Genomic DNA, 23,110 nt, shown 5'->3' with positions numbered 1-23,110 from the left:
GGGTCCTCACCCTTTGCCGGAGGTACTCTCTCTCGCATGTTGGAGCCTCATATCTGCTGTCTGCTTGCCTGACTTGAGCGTCGGAGGGTCACCGCCGGGAACCCCTTTCCCGGCTCGACTTCTGTGCAGGTTAGCCGGAGCATCGCGCCACCAGTTGGAGATCTACATCAGCGGAGATCTACATCAGCGAGTCGGAGAGCGCCACGTGCCCAGCGTCTGTTAACTTCTGGTTCGGACAGGATCAGTTATTATTGCTCTAGCTCCTATTATTGTCACTGTTAATGTTATCATTCATTGTTTTTTTATATTAGTCAAATTTACCTTATTTAGATGATTAATAATATTTTAATATATAAATATATTATTTTTTAATAAATTATATTTGAAAGTTTATAAGAATTTTTTTTATTTGAAGTAATGATAAAGTTTTTAACAACAATGATGTTTTAATAATTCACTATAAACAACAATTAATATAAACCGAATTATTCGAAATTGAATTAATTAGAGTTTTTTTACTAACTAAATTAACCGAAATTTATAATTAAAATCGAATAAACTGAATCGATATAAAATTGGTTTATAATCAAATTAATTAATTTGTTTAAAAATAAAAAATTAAATATTTTTTTATATAAAACAAACAGAGAAAATTAATGATGAGAAAAATTCATAATAAAAAGTCGCAGCTGAGTCTCGAACTCTAGATTATTAATTGTTTCACTTGTGGAATTACTAATAAACCTTCGAATTATTTTTAGTGTGAATAGAAAAAAGGATATTAACGTAAATTCATTTTAGGTTTCACCAAAGTTAATTAGTAAAAGGGGAGATTTTTAATAAAATAGTAAGATAGTAAGATAAACATATTCAATACAAATAAAATAGAACCGATGAAATTCGAAATTGAATTAATTAGAATTTTTTATTAACTAAATTAACTGAATTTTATAATTAAAATCGAATAAAATATAAAATTGGTTTATAACCAAATTAATTAAATTTTTTTAAAATAAAAAACTAAATATTTTTAATTAAAATTTAATCGGTCTAATAAAAAATTTAAAAAACTCTTTTTTAATTATTTTATAAAAAGTCAATTTAATCGAAACAATATATATATTTTATAACAACTAATACTCAAACACAATTAAATTAAAAAAAACACTATAAAATTAAATGTACATTAAAACGAAAGATATAGATATGGTTTTGCCTTATATTTACAAATTACAGCTAATACAAATAAATTTTAATTCAAATCTCAAAAATCTATCCAAAAAATTATCTTTTATGGTAATGTTTTTGAATATTTAACTTATTACATTAGAATTTAAATCAATATCCACATAACATCTATCCTACTATTTACTCCATCGTCATAAAAGATATTAAATAATAAATATTTATTTATTTACAAAATAAGACTTAGTCTAGAGATTCACTCCATTATATATTGTAGACTTCTCTTCCTTCCTTCATCAATCTCTTCTTGTAGTCCTTCTCCATACATTGACAATGTCTAATACACTTTCAAAATTATGGTTAACTTTAATTGCTATATTTCTCCTCGTTTCATTGCAAAAAGTGAGTTCCTCTCATCGATTGTATGAAGAACTCTCTAGTTTATCTCCTTCCTTAGTCGACAAAACTCTTTTACCTAGTTATCACTTTCGTCCCCCCATGAATTGGATTAATGGTAATTTTTTATAGTTTTTCTCTAAAATTAATATATTTTACTTTCTTTTTTTTTTCTAAATGTTTTTTGTTCTTGTTGATGCTTATGAATCTTCTCCACTAATTATCAACAACTTTTGCAAGCAGATCCAAACGGTACGTGGTTAAAGTTGTTTTTTTTGTTATCAAATTTCAAAGTTGTTGGAAATATTAAACCTCTAAACTCTGAGGAGTATTTTAAATATTTTTTATAAATAAAATACGTGTCGCAGGGCCATTTTACTACAAGGGAATCTACCACCTTTTCTACCAGTACAACCCCTATGGCTCCGTGTGGGGAAACATCGTGTGGGGCCACTCGGTCTCCACCGATCTGATCAACTGGTACGCGCTCGACCCGGCAATCTACCCGTCGAAGCCCTTCGACATCTACGGATGCTGGTCCGGCTCCGCCACCGTCCACCCAGGCGGCAAGCCGGTGATCCTCTACACCGGCATCGTCGACAACTTCAAGACCCAGGTCCAAAACATCGCCTTCCCGGCCAATTTATCCGACCCCCTTCTCCGCGAGTGGGACAAGCCCGACTACAACCCCGTGATCTCCTCCGATCCGTCGATCAGCGCCACCCAGTTCCGCGATCCGACCACGGCGTGGCTCCACCCGGACAACAAGCACTGGAGCATCGCGATCGGGGGCACCAGGGAAGTGGGGCAGAGAGGGGTGGCGATCTTGTACCGGAGCAAGGATTTCGTGAACTGGACGAAGGCGAAGCACCCGCTGCACTCGAGCAAGGGGACGGGGATGTGGGAGTGCCCGGACTTCTTCCCGGTGGTGGTCGGCAAGAGGGAAGGAAAGGACACGTCGGCGACCGGCCGCGGAGTGAAGCACGTGCTGAAGGTGAGCCTCGACCGGACGAGGTTCGAGTACTACACGCTAGGAACGTACTACCCTGCGCTGGACCGGTACCTGCCCGACCAGGCGTCGGTGGACGGCAGCGATGGGTTGAGGTACGATTACGGCAACTTCTACGCCTCCAAGACCTTCTTCGATCCGGCGAAGAGGAGGAGGGTTTTGACTGGCTGGGCCAACGAGTCGGATACCATTGCCGATGACGTCAGCAAAGGCTGGTCCGGAGTGATCGTGAGTTTTTTCCCCTTGTTTTCATTTTACCCCCCTTGTCTTTCATTATTTCTCAAAACCTCCTCCTCTTCCTTCAGTTGGTTCCTAGAGAACTTTGGCTGGACGAGAACGGCCGGCAGCTGTTGCAATGGCCGGTGGAGGAGTTCGATCGGCTGAGAAGCCAGCACGTTTCTTTGGCGAATCAGGTCGTGAATCCCGGTGGCTTCTTCCGAGTAAACAACATCGACTCGGTTCAGGCGGATGTGGAGGTTACATTCGAGATCAGCAGTTTGGAAAAAGCAGAGGATTTCGTCCCTTCTTACGTCGGAGATGCCCAAGCTTACTGCGCTAGGCACGCCGCCGATGTGAAGGGAGGAGTCGGCCCGTTCGGGCTTTACGTTCTCGCCGATTCCGCTCTCGAAGAGAGAACCGCAGTGTTCTTCAAGGTCTTCAAGCACAAGAGGAAGCACGTTGTTCTCTTCTGCCATGATCCCACCAGGTGAGCGAGCTAATCTTGCTCTTTTGACACCCCGTGTCCAAGTCGACGGTTTGATTGACCTTGTTTTTTTTGTCTTAATGATCAGGTCAACTAAAAGGGAGAACATATATAAGCCGACTTTTGCTGCCTTTGTCGACGTTGACATCGATTCGTCTAAGACGATCTCTCTTAGAAGCTTGATCGATCACTCGGTGGTGGAGAGCTTTGGAGCAGGAGGAAAAACATGCATCACGTCAAGAGTTTATCCGAGCTTGGCGATCGGAAGAGATGCCCATCTGTTCGTGTTCAACAATGGAGCAGTGGATGTTAAGGTTTCGGAGCTGAATGCATGGGAGATTAGGACGCCTTTCATGAACAAGGAAATCTGATCAAATAAATCTCTAACGAAAATGCTTTTTTTTTTTCTTTTAAATTTGTTTTTAGTTTTATTTTTATTTTTGGCCGATAACAGACTCTTGGATAGATAGAGCTGTTTAGAATATTTGGAGTTGAGTGTGTTTAATAAAATTCCGTCTAATTAATTTTTAAAAAATATTTTAAATTATTTATTATTTATTTACATCACTGAATTAAAAGCGCGGATGATAAACGGAGCGGTAAATTATTAAGAGTTGCTCTTAAAGGTTGCAAAAAAGGTGGAACCGTCACCTTAGCGGCTCTTGGGTTCGGCCCCACAGATATTCAAAGGGGGTAAATCATGGTTAAGTTGGGCAGGAGGGGTGAGTGGGGGTCGAGTGGAATTTAAAGCGCAGCAGACCGAGGTTTTACGTCCGTGTGCAACTGGCGACCCTCGACCCCTGAACCTCCGTTGCAAGCATCAGACATCCTTCCAGCTGATCCAGCCCGTGGGGGCAGAGCTACTCTTAAAGGGACGGTAGATTTAGAGGTCGGTGATGATTCCGGCGACGGAGCCGATGGCCGCCGCCACCATGATGGCCAGGCACGCCATGCTTAGTGATACGGTGCATGTTCATGGGGTCAGTAAGATGATGTGGTTAGGAGTCAAGACCACAGGATGGTCAGAAGTCAAGCCTCCATGGCTAGTCAAAAGTCAAGCTTACGTGGAGATCAGAAGTCAAGTCTCCATGGTTGGTCAAAAGTCAAGCTTACCAAGCCAGGGTCCAAGTCTCAGTTGATGGGACGGTTAAAGGATGGGGGTATAAGTTGGATAAGGGCCAGCCCGGATAGCGGTCAAGGACAGGGCCCGTTGGCCAGGTATGGTTAAGGACTAAGCCCATAAGTCAAGTAAAGGTAAAGGAAAGAAGGCTCTGGGCGTAAAATAAACAGACCAGCATGCAGATCGGGACGTACAAGCCATGGATAGCAGTAAACAGTAAATAGGTCTGGACACATACCTGGCGTGCAGGTCGGGATGTACAGGCCATGGATAGCAGTAAGTAGTAAACAGGTCTGGACATACACTTGACGTACAGGTCGGGACGTACAGGTCATGGATATCAGTAAACAGTAAACAAGTCTGGGAACAGACCTAGCGTGCAGGTCGGAAAGTACAAGCCATGGATAGCAGTAAAATAGTAAACATGTCTGGATACAGACCAAGCGTGCAGGTCGGGACGAACAAGCCGTGGATAGCTGTAAAATAGAAAACAGGTCTAGATATAGACCAAGTGTGCAGGTCGGAAAGTATAAGCCATGGATAGCAGTAAAACAGTAAACAGGTCTGGATACAGACCAAACGTGTAGGTCGGGACGTACAATCCATGGATAACAGTAAATAGTAAATATGTTTGGACACAGACCTGGCGTGCAGGTCGAGATGTACAGGCCATGGATAGCAGTAAACATGTCTGGATACAGACCAAGCGTGCAGGTCAGGACATACAAGCCATGGATAGCAGTAAAACAGTAAACAGGTCTGGATACATACCCAGCGTGCAGGTCGGGACGTACAAGCCATGAATAGTAGTAAAACAGTAAACCGGTCTAGATACAAACCAATCGTACAGGTCGGGACGAACAAGCCATGAATAACCGTAAAACAGTAAACAGGTCTGGATACAGACCAGACGTGCAAGTCGGGAAGTACAAGCCATGGATAGCAGTAAAACAGTAAACAGGTCTGGATACAGACCAAGTGTGCAGGTCGGGACGTACAAGCCATGGATGGCAGTAAAACATTAAACAGGTCTGGATACAAACCAAGCGTGCAGGTCGGGACGTACAAGCCATGGATAGCAGTAAGCAGTAAACAGGTCTGGACACAGACCCAACGTGTAGGTCGGGACGTACAAGCCATGGATAACAGTGGATAGAAGCAAGTCAGGATACAGACCTAGCGTGCGGGTCGGGGCATACCAGCTAAGGATAACAGGTATATAGAAGCAGGTCGGGGTACAAATCTCGGAATACAGACTCGTCGTCCAGACACTACAGGACAAACAAGCCAAGGAATCGTAACAACTTGTTAGAGAATGTCAGAGAATAATCAAGGTGTCAGGGAATATGCTAACAGTCGGGGCTCAATACGCCTTTGATTTTGCCACCAACCTATTAAGAAGAGCCACGTGTCAATCACGACCAGACAAAGCTTGACAGCCGAAATTCCCTGACACCCGTCAGACCCAGAAACTTCCGTTGCAGTATAAAAATGGATGCCTTGTCCCTTATGTAGGTACGCTCACTCATCATTTTTCATTCTTTCTCTGTGTTTTCTGGAGAAAAAGTACCTGACTTGAGTGTCGGAGGGCCTGATCTGGGGACTTTTCCCTGGTTTTTGGTCTCTAACGACTCGTGGGCTCTTCTGAGTGTGTACAGAGCCGCAGCGTCTGTTAGGACCGAAAAGTAGCTAGAGGGGGGGGGGGGGGTGAATAGCTCGTCGCTCGCTAGATGCTCGGCGTTGCTTGTTTCTTCAAAGATGCGCAGCGGAAAATACAGAAGCAAACCACACAATGCTAACAAGGTTGGTTTACTTGGTATCCACCTCACACGAGGTGATTAGTCCAAGGATCCACACCTACACACACACCCTCCACTAATAAAACTCTCCTTTATGGTAACTACCAAGGGCGGAGAAGCCCTACAAGACTCAATACAAGAAGAAAGGGAATGGTAATGAAATACAAGCTTACAAGCATACAATGAGAGCAAAAACCCTAACCCTAGTTTCTTCTTCTTGCTTTGATCCGTCTCTTGACTTGGAAGAACCTCCAAGAGCCTTCAAGAACTGGCGATCTCGAGCTTGAGAAGAGCTGTGGAGAAGCTGGTGAAGATCTGAAATGAATCGGTGAAGATATTTTTGCAGCCAACGCACGCCTGCAGCTCAAATACGACGCAACGGTTGGATCCCGATCGATTCGAAAACTCCCAATCGATCGGGGAGGCTTTGGATCGATCCACGGATTGATCCAGAGCGCCTCTGTGCTCTAGAGAAAATGCCTGGATCGATCCACGGATCGATCCAGCGCTTATCGCGCGAACCAGCAGCGTCCCAATCGATCGGCTGATCGATTGGGACCTCTGGATCGATCCACTGATCGATCCAGAGGCTCTCTGTTCGCTGGGAAAGTCCTGGATCGATCCACTGATCGATCCAGCTCTTGGTTTTTGCTCAAAACCAAGTCACAAGCCTCTCAAACCAACATTCGGTCAACCTTGACCTGTTGGTATATCATGCCTAGCATCTGGTCACTCCCTTGACCTGCCAAGACTCCCCACCAAGTATCCGGTCAATCCCTTTGACCCACTTGGACTTTTCTCTTTGTGCCAAGTATCCGGTCACTCCCTTGACCTACTTGGACTTCCACCAGATGTCTGGTCAGTCTTGACCCATCTGAATTTCCCCGTGCCTGGCTTCACTCACCAGGTCTTTCACCTAGCTTCACTCACTAGGTCTTTCACCTGGCTTCACTCACCAGGATTTTCTTCCTGCCTAGCTTCACTTACTAGGTCTTTCACAATTTCCTAGCTTCACTCACTAGGTCTTTCACCTGGCTTCACTCACCAGGATTTTCCAATTTGCCTGGCTTCACTTACCAGGACTTCCAATTTGCCTAGCTTCACTCACTAGGTCTTTCACCTGGCTTCACTCACCAGGATTTTCCAATTTGCCTGGCTTCACTCACCAGGACTTCCAATTTGCCTAGCTTCACTCACTAAGACTTCTCTTCTGCCTGACTTCACTCACCAGGACTTTCTTCTGCCTGGCTTCACTCACCAGGACTTCCAATCTGCCTAGCTTCACTCACTAGGACTTCTCAGTCAAGTATCCGGTCATCCTTGACCTACTTGACTCTTCTTCAATCAACCTTGCATTGTCAAACATCGAAACTCAAACCAAGACTCAAGCTTGGTCAACCAGGTCAACCTTGACCTGAGGGATGTTGCACCAACAATCTCCCCCTTTTTGATGTTTGACAATACCAACACTATCACTTACAATACCACATGTAAGTTAGGCTAATCCCATAGCTTAAACCTTCTTCATGCCACTTGGTAATGAATACATAAGTTAAGCTCTTCATTCTCCCCCTAAGAGGGTAAACTCTCTCTAGGTGATAAAAGTCTAACTTACTCCCTTTCATTCTCACCCTATTGGCACACATCAAACCATGCCCCATTTTTGGGCACACATCAACAAATTCACTTGTTGAAAACTCTCCCCCTGAAGAGTTGCTTATCGTTGTTCACAACTTCACTCGTTGTGATCAGCACGATATTGAAGGTCCCATACCCTTCATTAACCTTAACCCTACATTCTCCCCCAATGTAGGCAAATGCCCATCCTTGAACATTATCCACTTGAAACCACTTGAACAATGAGGATATCCACTCCCCATTAAAGTTCAAACGCTCAACCTTGAGCATGTTTTTAACGGAAGGTTAACCACCTTCCAAGGTTCATGAAAAATAATTTTTATGTCTTTAAAGAGTCCCTCCCCATAAAGACATGGTGGTAACTTCTGTCATTGCACCAACAATGACTTGGAATCCCCAAAACTTTAGGAAACCCAATTTTAGAAGTTTTGAGGTTCAAATATTCAAAATTTGAAACAAATCTCAACCTAAACTTCAACTTAGCCTTCCTTAACCAATCCATCCTTGTTTTCCACACGAAAACACCCTTTTTATGTATACAAATGTATTTTCAGGGGTTTGGAATGGTTACCTAGACTAAAATAGGTTCAAAATGCTGAAAATAAGCTTTCCTAGCCAAAATCAGCATCTTCAATTGATTGGAGTTGGGTTCCAATCGATTGAACCCTGCTGAATCGATCCACTGATCGATTCAGTCTTCTTGGATCGATCGGCTGATCGATCCAGCGAGCTTCTGCTCGCGAGAAATGCCTTCTCAATCGATCGACTGATCGATTGAGGCACTCCAATCGATCCACTGATCGATTGGAGGCCTGAAATTGCTGAAATTCAATTTCAGCCAATTTCAGAAACCCCTAGAAAATTCTACAAAATTCCAAAAATCGTAGAAATTTGTGTAGACATTATTTAGGGTATATTTTATCATGGAAAAATAGTTTTCTATGAAAATACATCATATTTTCAAAGATTGACACAAACTTGAGAACTTGCAAAAACTTTAGTGTTTTCTTCAAGTTTGTGTCTAACTATTCAATGGTGATTACTATCAAAAGATAGCCTTCACGAAGGTTTTCCAAAATTATTTTTAAAAACATTTTCAAAACCAATATCCCACCATGTTCCTTGGGCTTAATGCACATAACTTGTACATTAGCTTTCCCAATGATGGGAAAACACATAACTATGTGTTTTGATGAACTTAAAACTCAAAGAATGCACTAAATCAACATCTTGAGTTTTGTTCATCTTCCTAACATCTCACTTGTATCTAATGTGCACTAAAACACATACAAGTCACCTTATGGTCCTTGTGAGATGTGAGATTTTGGTTTTGCCCTATTCTAGGGATCATGCATAACTATCTAGGCATTTTAGAGATATTAGACATCCACCTAGGATGTCACTTGTTAATAAGTGTTGATAAATGCCATTTGTCCTTAATTACAAGGAATTTAAACTTAATGCATGATTATGTTATGACATACATCAAAAGGAAATAATTTTCAAAAGAAAATATCCTATAACTACATGATGTATGAATGTCATGACATGGTATTTTTGGATTTTTCATAATAAAACATGAAAAAAAAAATAAAACATGATGTCATGGCATATAATGGGCAAACAATCATGGCAAGATTTAGCATAAATAAAATATACCTAGATTACCTATCTAAGTATCCTTAACCACTTAGCTAACTCAAAATATACAACTTGTGTTTAACTTAAAACGTTAAACCTAGATTGTCCTAAATGCTTCAAAGAAATGTCAAAGCCTAAATTGACATTTATATTTCTCTTGATTTGTTTATGCCACTTAAAAATTAAGTATATCCTCAAATGTTGGCATATTCCATTTTTCCTCAAGAATAATCACATAAATCAAGGCCCGGATTGCCTTAAATTTCTAAGAGAATACCAAAATCCCAACTTGGTATTTCTCTAGGTTTTCCCAATTTATGCCATTTTAAGATAAAATCAATTTTCCACCATTAGGCACATTTTACTCTTTCAAGGAGTAAATGATAATTTCATTTCATTTTCAAAGGTTAACAAAAACCTTGAAAATGCTCCTTGAGTGTTAATTTCCTCAAAGTTGGGTTAACTACCCTTCTAATCGGAGTTGACACTCTCTAACCCATCTATGGGGTAGAGAAAATGCTCCTAGGAACCCAACACCTATTGGTGCTCCTTGGATGCTCTAGGTATTTACTAGGGATAACTTCCCTAGATACCTTCCTAGTGACCTTGTTTGGCTTCTTGGAAACCTTGGTCACATTTTCTAGGTCAACTCTAAGGATAGCCTCCCTTGTGGCCTTGTTAGTGACTTTCTTAGACTTCTTAGAAGTCTTAGTCACTTTGGTTGCAAAGATACTTCTAGGGATATCTTCCCTTGTATCCTTGACTTGACCTCTAGACTTAGGGTTAGTTCCATAACTATATGGAACCTTATGGTACGAAATTTCATCCTTCTTAGCCTTAGGTTTGTATCCCAAACCTCTATGGCCATTGGATGACTTTGAAACTCCTAGGCCTAGATTTTTACCCTTAGACCCTTGTGTCATATTTGTGATTTTTCTAAGGGTCTTCTCTAATTTATCAAATCTTGACCTCAAGACTTGATTTTCCTTCCATAATCCCTCAACCATAGATTTTTCACTAAAATCATGATTTTTCTTCTTCTTAGGTACATACATAGAATCCTTAGGGTTCTTACCTAAGTTTCTATCTACCTTTCTAACCCTAGATTGAGAGGTTTTGGCATGATAAGCTACATGATTTTTCTTAACGCTATCATGCTTCCTATTTTCATGGTAAATAGCATTAAAATGATATAAATTTGACCTAGCATGTTTTTTACCATTTTGCAAGGAAATAGGCTCAATAAAAGATACCTTCTTTTTTACCTTGGAGGCTCCCCCTTGAGTTGAGCTTCCTCCATGAGCCTTGACCACCTTCTTCCCATTAGGGCATTGACTTCGGTAATGCCCCTTTTGATTGCAAGAGAAGCACACAATGTGCTCCTTGCTTTTCTTTGTTCCGGGGATGGTCTCCTTGGGCTTCTCCTTGCCCTTTTGTGTCACTTGACCCTTCTTCTTGGCCAAGTTGGGACACTTGCTCTTGTAGTGCCCACTTTCCCTACACTCAAAACATATTATATGATTTTTATTTTTAATTGAAACATTTATACCTTCTTGTGTAGGGATGACACTTGCTCCTCCATTTGATATTTCTTGAATTTTGGAGGTGGCACCATCTTCTTCTTCTTCACTTGACCCGGATGTGGAGGCCTCTTCTTGCTCCGGGTTCATTGATCTACACTCCCCCTCAAACCTAGAGGTGGAGGCTTCATCATCTTGTACATGGAACAAGGAGTATGCTCCCTCCTTGTTCTCTTCATTGCACTCCCTTGAAGATGAAGCTTCTTCTTGGACTTCTTCTTCGGAGGTTGAGCATCTCTCAACCTTGGAGTCCTCCTCTTGGTCTTGCTCCAAAGAGTCACCCTCTCTAGATTCTTCTTGCTCTTGTACAGTGGAGGGGATCTCTTCATGAAGCTTGGCCAATTTACTCCACAATTTCTTTGCATCTTCAAATTCTCCAATTTTGCAAAGGATGGTGCTTGGCAATAAATTGACCAAAATCTTGGTCACTTTGTCATTGGCCTCGCACCTTTGGACTTGCTCTTGACTCCACTTGCTCCTCTTGAGAACTTTGCCCTTTGAGTTTATTGGAGTCTTGAAGCCTTCCATAAGAGCAAACCATTGCTCTATCTCCATCATAAGAAAATTTTCGATTCTTGATTTCCAAGAATCGAAGCTCGTGGAAGTGTATGGTGGAGCCACCCTCGTGTCGAATCCGAGCCCATCTCGGAATTCCATTGTAGAAGTTGAGCCTTTGAATTTCTTTGACTTTGATAATTTTGCTTCAACTTCTTCACCCTCTAGCTCTTCTTGTTATGCTTGACCCTTCCGGCGATGATTCCGGTGAAGAGCGGCCTCGCTCTGATACCACTTGTTAGGACCGAAAAGTAGCTAGAGGGGGGGGGGTGAATAGCTCGTCGCTCGCTAGATGCTCGGCGTTGCTTGTTTCTTCAAAGATGCGCAGTGGAAAATACAGAAGCAAACCACACAATGCTAACAAGGTTGGTTTACTTGGTATCCACCTCACACGAGGTGACTAGTCCAAGGATCCACACCTACACACACACCCTCCACTAATAAAACTCTCCTTTATGGTAACTACCAAGGGCGGAGAAGCCCTACAAGACTCAATACAAGAAGAAAGGGAAAGGTAATGAAATACAAGCTTACAATAAGAGCAAAAACCCTAACCCTAGTTTCTTCTTCTTGCTTTGATCCGTCTCTTGACTTGGAAGAACCTCCAAGAGCCTTCAAGAAATGGCGATCTCGAGCTTGAGAAGAGATGTGGAGAAGCTGGTGAAGATCTGAAATAAATCGGTGAAGAGATTTTTGCAGCCAACGCATGCCTGCAGCTCAAATACGACGCAACGGTCGGATCCCGATCGATTCGAAAACTCCCAATCGATCGGGGAGGCTTTGGATCGATCCATGGATCGATCCAGAGCGCCTCTGTGCTCTGGAGAAAACGCCTGGTCGATCCAGCGCTTATCGCGCGAACCAGCAGCGTCCCAATCGATCGGCTGATCGATTGGGACCTCTGGATCGATCCAGAGGCTCTCTATTCGCTGGGAAAGGCCTGGATCGATCCACTGATCGATCCAGCTCTTGGTTTTTGCTCAAAACCAAGTCACAAGCCTCTCAAACCAACATTCGGTCAACCTTGATCTGTTGGTATATCATGCCTAGCATCTGGTCACTCCCTTGACCTGCCAAGACTCCCCACCAAGTATCCGGTCAATCCCTTTGACCCACTTGGACTTTTCTCTTTGTGCCAAGTATCCGGTCACTCCCTTGACCTACTTGGACTTCCACCAGATGTCTGGTCAGTCTTGACCCATCTGAATTTCCCTGTGCCTGGCTTCACTCACCAGGTCTTTCACCTAGCTTCACTCACTAGGTCTTTCACCTGGCTTCACTCACCAGGATTTTCTTCTTGCCTAGCTTCACTCACTAGGTCTTTCACAATTGCCTAGCTTCACTCACTAGGTCTTTCACCTGGCTTCACTCACCAAGATTTTCCAATTTACCTGGCTTCACTCACCAGGACTTCCAATTTGCCTAGCTTCACTCACTAGGTCTTTCACCTGGCTCCACTCACCAGGATTTTCCAATTTACCTGGCTCCACTCACCAGGACTTCCAATTTGCCTAGCTTCACTCACTAGGACTTCTCTTCTGCCTGGCTTCACTCACCAGGACTTTCTTCTGCCTGGCTTCACTCACCAGGACTTCCAATCTGCCTAGCTTCACTCACTAGGACTTCTCAGTCAAGTATCCGGTCATCCTTGACCTACTTGACTCTTCTTCAATCAACCTTGCATTGTCAAACATCGAAACTCAAACCAAGACTCAAGCTTGGTCAACCAGGTCAACCTTGACCTGAGGGATGTTGCACCAACAGCGTCATCGTCTTGGACACCTGCCATCGTCAGCCGCTCGTGTAAGCCTTTACGAAGGGTGCCAGGTAGATTTGACCCTGCAGCGACTTTCCGTCAACTTCCAGTCCATCAAGGCCCGCCTCCATCCGACTCAGCTTTCGGACGGGATCAAATTTGGCGTCGGTTGTGGGAACACAACAACCTATTCTGGAACTTGAAGATGGAGGAGTCTGGCCGCATCAATGTCACTATGACCGCTGGAGAATATGAACTCTTCAAGGAGGCTAAAAGACGAGCAGCATCTGAGAAGCAAGCGTCTGTCTCTCGACCACGACAAGCTCCTGCTGAAGCTTCCAAGGAGCCCCTTCCTGTCTCAGATCGGGGCTCTAAAAGAAAACAACCTGAGGTGTTTCCTCAGGTTCCTTATCGTGAGCCCGGTGTGGGGTATTATCAACCAGAGCCCCAGGGTCACAGCCTCAAGAAAGAACAACCACAAGTCTCCATGGCTGAAAGCTCCTTGCCCAGAGACTCGAAGAAGGGGAAGACTCTCATAATACCAGAAGTATTCCCGGAAGATCCAGACAAGAAAGTACCTTTCTCGACCAGAATTTTAAATGAAAGATTGCCTAACGGTATAGGGCCCCATCGATTGGAGAGTATGACGGGAGCAAAGACCCGGAAGAGCACTTACGAAAATTTAAAAATGCAGCCCTGCTGCATCAATACAGTGATGCTGTCAAATATAGAGTTTTCTTGAACACTTTAGCTGGCTCGGCGTTAAAGTGGTTTGATGGGCTACCTCAAGGGTCCATCACCTGTTTCTTGGACTTCAAGACGGCCTTTCTGCATCGATTCGCTAGTAGTAAGAAATATCAAAAGACAGATTACTATCTTTTCGCTCTGAAGCAAGGGTCGACCGAGCCCTTAAGAAGTTACATCAACCGCTTTAATCAAATGGCCCAGGATGTCCCCACCGTCACTTCGGAGATTCTAATGAGTACATTCTCTCACGGACTAGGGGAAGGAGAATTCTTTAGGGATCTCATCAAAAATCCCGTTCGGAATTTTGATAAGATGGTGGAAAAAGCTACCTGTAACATTAAAGTAGAAGAAGCACAAGCGGCTCGGAGGAAAGCCGAAAGACCACCTCCCTCTACTAACAAGCCAGAAAGAAGAGTGTCTCAACCACCTCCTCAACCTCTGCCGCGCGCTCGGGAGGCCAGACCTACCTTCCATCTTGGGTCGGAGATCAGACCCGCTCCCCAAGTCGCAGCCGTGCATGCTCCCCGACCAGAACCATGGAACAATCGGTATTGCACTTACCATCGTTCTCGAACTCATGATACTAATCGTTGTTTCCAATTTGCTCGGGATTCCAAGCGGGCTGCAGAGTTAGGCTTACCGCCGCCCGAGCTAGCTCCTCAAGTAATCAAGATGATGGAGGAACAACAAGTCATGTCTAGACAGGCCGGGCAGTCTCGCCCCGACCTAGCAGGACCCAGTACTCATCAGCCTGGTCGGGGAAAGGAACCCAAAGGATCGCGAAAAGCCGAGAACAGAGGCAATGCTGTCGTCAGGGAGATTGGCATGATCTCTGGTGGGCCAACTGATGGATATTCAGGAAGAGCACGTAAGTCACATGTGCATCGTTTGGAGGTGCATATTGTTGGATGCAGTCAAGAGCAAGTTGTTGGCCCTGTTATCAACTTCGGGCCGACAGACCTGGAGGGTTTGGAGTTACCTCATGATGATGCCCTCATCATCAAAGCCATCATCGCCAATAGCCGAGTGGCTCGGGTTTTCGTAGACACCAGGAGTTCGGTCAATATTCTGTTCAGGACTGCATTTGAGGAGATGCAGATTGATGCTACTGAACTACAGCCGGTGGCCACATCTCTATATGGATTTACAGGCAATGAGGTGAAGTCAATGGGTCAGATTAAGCTGGCCATATCTTTGGGCGCCAAGCCGTTGGTGCACACACGTAGAAGCACTTTCATAGTAGTGGACTCCCCATCCTCGTATAACGTCATCTTAGGAAGGCCCGCTCTACACGAATTCAGGGCTGCGGTTTCGACCTTCCACCAGAAAATCAAATTTCCTGTTGGCGAGCAGGTCGGCGAAGTTAAGGGAGAACAAAGGGTTTCTCGTTGATGCTATATAGATATGGTTCGGGTGGAGGCTCGGAAAAATCAAAGGATGCAGGATGGGGTCGTTCATGCTGTTCAAGAAGAGCCTTTGCCTATGGCTAAAGAACACATCCCTTGGGAAGAGGTGCAACTATACGCTGAATGTCCTGAGAGTGTGACCCGCTTGGCAAGCGACCTTCCTTCTCCCCTCAAGGAAGAGTTAGTTCAATGCTTGATTCGTAACCGGGACGTTTTCACCTGGTCTACAGAGGAGTTACCCGGGGTCAGGCCGGAAGTAGCCGAGCATAAGCTACATTTACTACCAGACTCCCGACCTGTCAAGCAAAAGAAAAGAAACTTCTCGGCCGACCAGAACAAAATAATCAGAGCCGAGGTAGACCAGCTCAGGAAGGCAGGCCACGTTCGAGAAGTGCAGTTCCCGTCCTGGTTGCCTAACGTGGTTTTAGTAAAGAAACCCAACAATAAGTGGAGGGTGTGTATAGATTTCCGAGACCTCAACCGAGCTAGCCCCAAGGACTGTTATCCTCTGCCCCGAATTGATCAGATGGTGGATTTCATGGCCAGCTGCGAGAGGATCTGCATGCTGGATGCATATCAAGGGTACCATCAGATACCTTTAGCAATGGAGGACCAAGAAAAGGTTAGCTTCATTACGGCTAGCGGTACTTTCTGTTATACTGTCATGCCCTTTGATCTCAGGAACGCCGAAGCCACATACCAAAGAATGATGGACAAAATCTTCCGGGAGCAGATCGGGCGCAATGTGGAGGTCTATGTGGATGATATACTCATCAAGTCCCCATTAGCAGTGAACCTGGTCAAAGATGTGGAAGAAACATGCAGGACCCTCCGGCAATATGGGCTGAAGCTGAACCCCTTGAAATGCTTGTTTGGGGCTAAAGGAGGAAAATTCTTGGGCTACTTGGTGATCGAGCGGGGAATAGAAGCTAATCCAGAAAAAGTTCGGGCACTACGGGATATGCAGCCTCCTTAGAATTTGAAGGAAACTCAGAAGTTGGTCAGCAGAATAACAACTCTATCAAGATTCATTTCCAGATCTGCAGACCGGGCTGCTCCTTTCTTTAAAGTGCTCAGGAAGGCCTCCAAATTCCAATGGGATGAAGACTGTACTCGAGCTTTTGAGGAGCTAAAGAAGTACTTGGAGGCTTTGCCATCTTTATTTAAGCCAGTTGTTGGGGAACCCTTATGGGTCTACTTATCTGCCACCCCCGAGGCCGTAGGGGCTGTGCTTGTTAAGGAGCATGACAATGTACAACGACCAGTGTATTTCTCCAATCATCTATTAAAAGGGGTCGAGCCTCGATACATGACCCTCGAGAAGTTGGTTTATGGATTGGTCCTTATGGCTCGGCGATTAAGACCCTATTTCTTATCGCATATTATCACGGTTCTGACCAATAGCACCATGGGAAGAGCGCTAACTAATGTAGAAGTTGCAGGTCGACTTATCAAGTGGGCAACGGAGTTGGGAGAATACGACATACAGTATCAGCCGCGCATAGCCATTAAGGCGCAGGCCTTAGCAGATTTCTTAACAGAAATTCATCAGACCAACTCTGAAGAAACCTGGAAGGTCTATGTGGATGGATCGACTAATCACCATGGAAGCGGGGTTAGGATCTTGTTAATATCTCCCCAAGGGGATATACTCCAATTGGTTGTTCGATTGAATTTCCGAGCCACCAACAATGAGGGGGAATATGAGGCATTTGTTGGCAGGATTGCAAGCAGCTCGGCACGTAGGGGCAGCCCGGGTAATCATTAATTCAGATTCCCAGCTAGTAACTCAGCAAATAGCCGACAACTTTATGATAAATTGTGATAAATTACAAGTATACCGGGAGGCTTATGAGAAGATGAAAGAGTAATTCGCAGAAGTCACAGTAACCAAGATCCCCAGGTCAGAAAATGAGAAGGCAGATGAGCTAGTAAAGATGGTCAGTTCCTTAACCACTTGGGTGTTGGATCGGTCAACGGGACAAACTTTCCTTATAGCTCAGATAGATCTGCAAAATAATAGAGAAGCAACTATTGATTGGCGGGTGCCCATGATCAACTATCTCAGGCAGGAAATCTTACTGACCGACCTAGAAAAATCGCGGCTGATAAGGAAGCAAGCCCATGCTTATGTCATGATCGAGGATCAGATCTACAAAAGGTCCTTCTCTAGACCCTTACTCAAATGCTTGGGTATGGAGGAGGCTGACCAGGCCTTGTGAGAAATACATCTGGGATGCTGTGGCAGTCATGTGGGCGGTCGGACATTGTCTCGCAAGGTACTCCTGGCCAGGTATTTCTGGCCCACCTTACAGAGAGATGCTCACAAATTGATAAATACCCGCTTGTCTTGCCAGAAACATCAAAATTTAACACATCGACCTACGGCTATGTTGAGAACGTCTATAGTCTCATGTCCTTTTGATCAATGGGGCATGGATATTGTGGGACCATTTCCAATGGCACCCGGTTAGAGACGTTTCCTATTGGTGGCGGTGGATTATTTTTCTAAGTGGGTAGAAGCAGAAGCCTTGACCCGGATCATAGAAGATGTCGTCATTCAATTTCTATGGAGGAACATTCTTTGCAAATTTGGTATTCCTCACAAACTGGTGTCAGACAATGGAAGGCAATTTCAAGGACAAAAAATCCAGGCCTGGTGCAAGGGGTTTGGCATAACGCAGGTCTTCACTTCATTAGCATATCAACAAAGTAATGGTCAGACCAAGGTGGTCAACAGAGAAGTAGTACGAGATCTGAAGGTTAAGCTGGATCATGTGGGAGGCAATTGGGTGGAAGAGCTGTCAAGCATTCTGTGGGCCTATCGCACAACACCTCGGGAAAGTACAGGTCTGACACCATTCCACCTGGTTTATGGCAATGAAACAGTCATACCCATAGAAATCGGAGTGCCATCAGTCAGGAGGACATTATATGATGAAGGAAACACAGAGCGGTGGTTGGCTGAGCTGGATCTTATTAGTGAAACCCGTGACAAAATGGCGGCTCGGCTAGAGGCTTATCGACAAAGAATGAGATAAAATTATAACAGAAGAGTGATTCCTCGATTCTTTGGGGAAGGAGATCTAGTCTGGAAGCAAATCAAACCCGTAGGGGACGTGACCAAGCTAGCACCGCAATGGGACGGGCCTTACAAGGTCATCAAAAAATTGTTGTCCGGAGCTTATTACTTGCAAGATGACCAGGGCAAGAAGTTAGATCGACCATGGAGGGCCAACTACTTGCGACCCTACAGAGTCTGAAGAAGCATGTAAAGAAGAATAGGTCGGGCTGTAAGCCGAGCTATCACCTACTTGACAGAATAGGGTAGCAGATCGGGGAAAAAAGCATATCAGATATAGCGGTGAGGGGATATGAAAGCGGAAATTGTATGCCCTAATACTTCTTTTGGCAAAACTAAGCAATTTTAGCAAAAATAAACCTTAGAATGCAAAGGGAAAATTAGTGAAGTGATTTACAAGGAATTGTTAAGTCATTATATACAAGTAGTAAAAAAGAATCATTTGAAAGGAGCAAAAATCTCATCCGGGATCTCTTTAAGGATCCTGTCATGATCTAAAAATTCAGGAGAAGGAATTGACTTCAAATAGTCTTGTTCATAAAGTTGACGTAGAGCCTCGGCCGCACCATAAATAACAGAGGTGGAGAAGCGCTGCCCTGCTTGGGTACAGAATTCTGGGGAACGCTGTTACAGAGCATGGCTCTGTTGACAGCGGTCATTCTCTCCATCTTTATAAATGGCCAAGGCTGTCGACACTCCTTCTGCAGTAGCCCGAGCCTGAGCCAGTTCATTTCGGGCGGCTAATAGTTCTGCTGCTTGGGATGCCAATTGGGCCTCCTGGGATTTTAGCTTCTTGTCTTGCTCCTGCGCTAAAGTCTCGGCGGCACGCAGCTTCTGAGCCAATTGGTCCATAGCTCGCTGATGCTCCAAAGCTTGTTGGTCCATGAGTTGCTGGTGCACAACCTTAACTTGGCTTTTTTCTTCCTTGAGGTCCTTAAGCTTTTGGTCAGATATCGTCAAGGATACTTCCAGACTATTTTTCTTCTTTGTTAGAGCCTTTACTTCAGCCCTCAGGGCGTGACTGGCCTGCGTCGGGTTATTCAATTGAAGCTCCAGTTCAGTTACTTTGTCTTGCAGCATCTTATTTTGACGATGAGCAGCATGAAAGGACTGGTTTATTGTCAGGGACTCTGCACAGGCCTGGGACATAGAAGAAACATCTGATAAGAATGAGGAAGATAATAGTTACAGCAAGCCATCATGGAAGCTGACCTTGATATATAGCTCAAAAAATCTATCCATGTGGGCAAGAGGCGGTAGCAGTTCCATCTGATGCCTACTTTCTTCCCATACAGTGGTCAGGCGACCTTTCATGGTCAAGGAGCTGGTGGGAACATCACGCCGTGATTATAGCCCAGCCTCTGAAGGAGAAGTGGTACGATAATAAAGGGGAATATGTGGTGGCGGTTGGGAAGGCCTCGCAGCGGAGCTAGAAGGCCCAGCGGCCGACCCAGAAGGAGCTGAGGGAGGCACAGGAGACGGCTCTGGAGGTGAGGTAGCTAGTGAGGAGCGACGCGAGGGGTCGACCTCGGTGCTTTGGTGCTGCTGTGACGTAGAAGGTTGAGTAGGAGGTTGAGCTGGAGAAGAAGGTTGAGCATAGGGATGACAATTTTCCCCGCGGGTTTGGGGCCCCGCGGGGAAAACCCGAAATGGGGATGGGGATCCCCGATTTTTCGGGGATGGGGCGGGTTTGGGGCGGGTATGGGAATACTATCCCCATCCCCGACCCCGCCCCGAATATTATTATTATTAATAAATAATAATATAATTTTTTAAAAAAATATTAATAATAGTGTTAATATTAATCTATTGGCTTCAAATAGGCAACAAGATCTGTGAGGTCTGTATGTACTTCATGATTTACCTGAGCTATTATTCGGAACCATGTCTTCTGTATTTCCCTGTTTGCCATCCTTGCAGGAAATCGAGCTGAATAAGACTAGCTGGAATGCACTGTTTGAGCCTTACCTTTTCTTTGAGACATACAAAAATTATCTCCAGGTTGACATTGTTGCTGCCGATAGATCATGGAGATGGGGCGGGGATGGGGAATCCCCGAACCCGTGGGTTCGGGTTCGGGGAATCCCCGAACCCAAAAAAATGAAAACGGGGCGGGGATGTGAATGGCAAACCCGCCCCCGCCTCGCCCCATTGCCATCCCTAGTTGAGCAGTGGGAGGCTCAACTGGAATTGCGGAGGGATCAGGCGGAACATTAGCCTGGCTCGGGATAGGAGGCAGAGTTGCAACAGGGGGCGGAGGAGGAGAGGTGACCGCCACAGGAGGTGAAGGAGAAGGGATAGAGGACGGGCCTGAATCTGACACAGGATGAGGGGCTCGGCGGCGAAGTCTTTGAGCTAAAGGTTGATCATCCGAGTCAGAATCTTCAGATGGTAGCCGAGCCCTACTCCGAGAAGGAGAAGGGGCCTCACGATCCAAGCAGTCATTAGCAGAGTGGGTCCGACGGGCTGCCTGAGAAGCTTCTCTGAAGGCAGGGCTTGCCTGGGGGGCATTGGCGAATCTTCGACCGAGGCCTCGACCAGGAACATAAGTCGGGCGGGGAGGATTAATAGACTGAAGAGGCGTCGGGGTGAATGGCCGGGTTGTAAGTGGGGCCTGGGGACTAACAGGGGCGACAGGCCGGGGTGGACGCGCAGTCCTGGGACGAGTGGGACGAGCAATAGAAGCAGGTCGGACAGTAGAAGATTCTCTGCGAGGAGGACGAGGTCGGAAATCTGCAGAAGAAGTCCTGCCGACAGAGGTCGAAGACGAGTGGGGGAGTGATCTTCTTTGTAAAATAACCCGACCACGCCTCATTATTTCCATGTTACTTAGAGGAAGAGGCTGAACCTATGAAGCACGGGTTAAGACCTCAGCTGTACAATATAAAGTAGGAGATCGGCTACAATAGGAAAAACAAAATCCTTATGCAGTGGTAACAGAACTAAAAGGGAAGCTTACCCAAGGAACGAGGCGTTTCGGGAGTAAGATAACTCAGGCAGAAATAGGACAACAATTCCTCAGATAATAGACGTGTTAAATTTAGCTGCCAACCGGCTAAGCGAGATGAAGCTTCCATGAAGGAGGTATCAAGATGAAATTCCCCTAGTTCTGGATATGGGGGAAGTAACAGTTGCCATCGCAAGGGCCACTCCACCTCATGGGGAAATCAAATGAAAAAGAATTTACTCCTCCAATTCGGGTCAGAAGGCGGTAGGGATAAGAAAAAAGCAGTTCGGAGACGAGGCTGGAAGCGGAATGTGCCCTCTTCTTGGCGCCGGAGGGTGAAAAAGTAGTTGAACAAATGAGCATACCAAGACATCTCGCATACATCACAGAGCACTACAAATCCACAAAGGATCCTTATAGAGTTTGGCGTCAGTTGTCCCAAGGGAATTCGGAAGTGATGACATACGTTGAAGAAGAAAGGGTGGAGAGGAAGACGAAGGCTGACCGCAAATTGCTCTGAAAAGGAGGTGCAATATCCATCAGGAGGATTGAAGAATTGGTGTACTTCGGTAGGGATGACCACGTGTACGTCATCCCCAACTCCATGGGTATATCGCAGGTCATCCCGATCCATTTCATCGAAAGTATATGAGCCAGGGTAGTATATCGCCGCCAGAGAAGAAAGAAAAGAGGGGGATGCCATGAGGAAAGAAACAGAGGAAGGAGATGTTGGTTGCTACTCGGAAAACCTAGAGGTTCCACTGTACAAAAGTTTTGTACAAAGGTTTGAACCTTTTCCTAGCTACCATGTGTTCTTTTAAATTAAATTTTGGATCGCCTGCGGAACTTAACACGTTTGATCCAAAACTTAATCTATTTGTTCTTTTAGGTTTTGACTTGGGTCTCCTGCGGAACTTAACACGTTCGACCCAAATCACCTTAAGTTATTAATTCCATTAAATATTAATTTCCATAATTGGTTCCCAGTACTGACGTGGCGAGACACACGACCTTCTTGGATATGGGAGCAACCACCACCGACTAGACAAAACCTTTTATGGAAAGCTAATATTTAATTTCCTAAAATAACTTTAGGTTAACCGAAAAGAACAATCAAATCACAAGGAAAAATAAAACAAAAGAACACAATATCAAAAACATATTCGAAATACTAGAATCGTAAGCCTCTTGTATTTGGTATTATTTCCAAAAATAACTAGTATGATGCGGAAAGAAAAATTACTAGTTATACCTTTTAGAAAAACCTCTTGATCTTCTACCGTATTCCTCTTCTAACCTCGGACGTTGTGTGGGCAACGATCTTCCGAGATGAGAAACCACCAATGAACCTTCTTCTCCTCCTAGCTAGGTTCGGCCAACACAAAGAAAGCTTCACCAAGGATGAAAGAAAAACACCAACCAAACTCCAAGGGATGCAAGTTTTCTCTCCTTCATCTTCTTCTTCTCCAAGTAGTATCCGGCCACCACAAAAGCTCCAAAGGAAGAGAGAGAGGTTCGGCCACCACAAAGAGGAAGAGGAAAAGAG

At 44.7% G+C, this 23,110-nt stretch overlaps 1 protein-coding gene and 1 pseudogene across 1 annotated transcript; one reads left to right on the top strand and one right to left on the bottom strand.

Annotated features, from left to right (window-relative positions):
• The first annotated feature begins 1,683 nt into the window (after positions 1-1,683).
• Positions 1,684-3,824, top strand: LOC122019401 (beta-fructofuranosidase, insoluble isoenzyme 3-like). The gene is made up of 5 exons (XM_042576872.1): positions 1,684-1,699; positions 1,825-1,833; positions 1,950-2,818; positions 2,896-3,296; positions 3,382-3,824. The coding sequence occupies exons 1-5, from the start codon at positions 1,684-1,686 to the stop codon at positions 3,662-3,664; spliced, it is 1,578 nt and encodes a 525-aa protein (XP_042432806.1). The 3' UTR covers positions 3,665-3,824.
• A 289-nt stretch (positions 3,825-4,113) lies between these two features.
• Positions 4,114-23,110, bottom strand: part of LOC122019400 — a 39,567-nt pseudogene continuing 20,570 nt past the window's right edge.

This window comes from Zingiber officinale, chromosome 9A (assembly GCF_018446385.1).
Source record: "Zingiber officinale cultivar Zhangliang chromosome 9A, Zo_v1.1, whole genome shotgun sequence".
Taxonomy (NCBI): Eukaryota; Viridiplantae; Streptophyta; class Magnoliopsida; order Zingiberales; family Zingiberaceae; genus Zingiber; species Zingiber officinale.
Note: the sequence above shows the minus strand (reverse complement) of the source record. Positions and strands in the feature narration are given on the sequence as shown.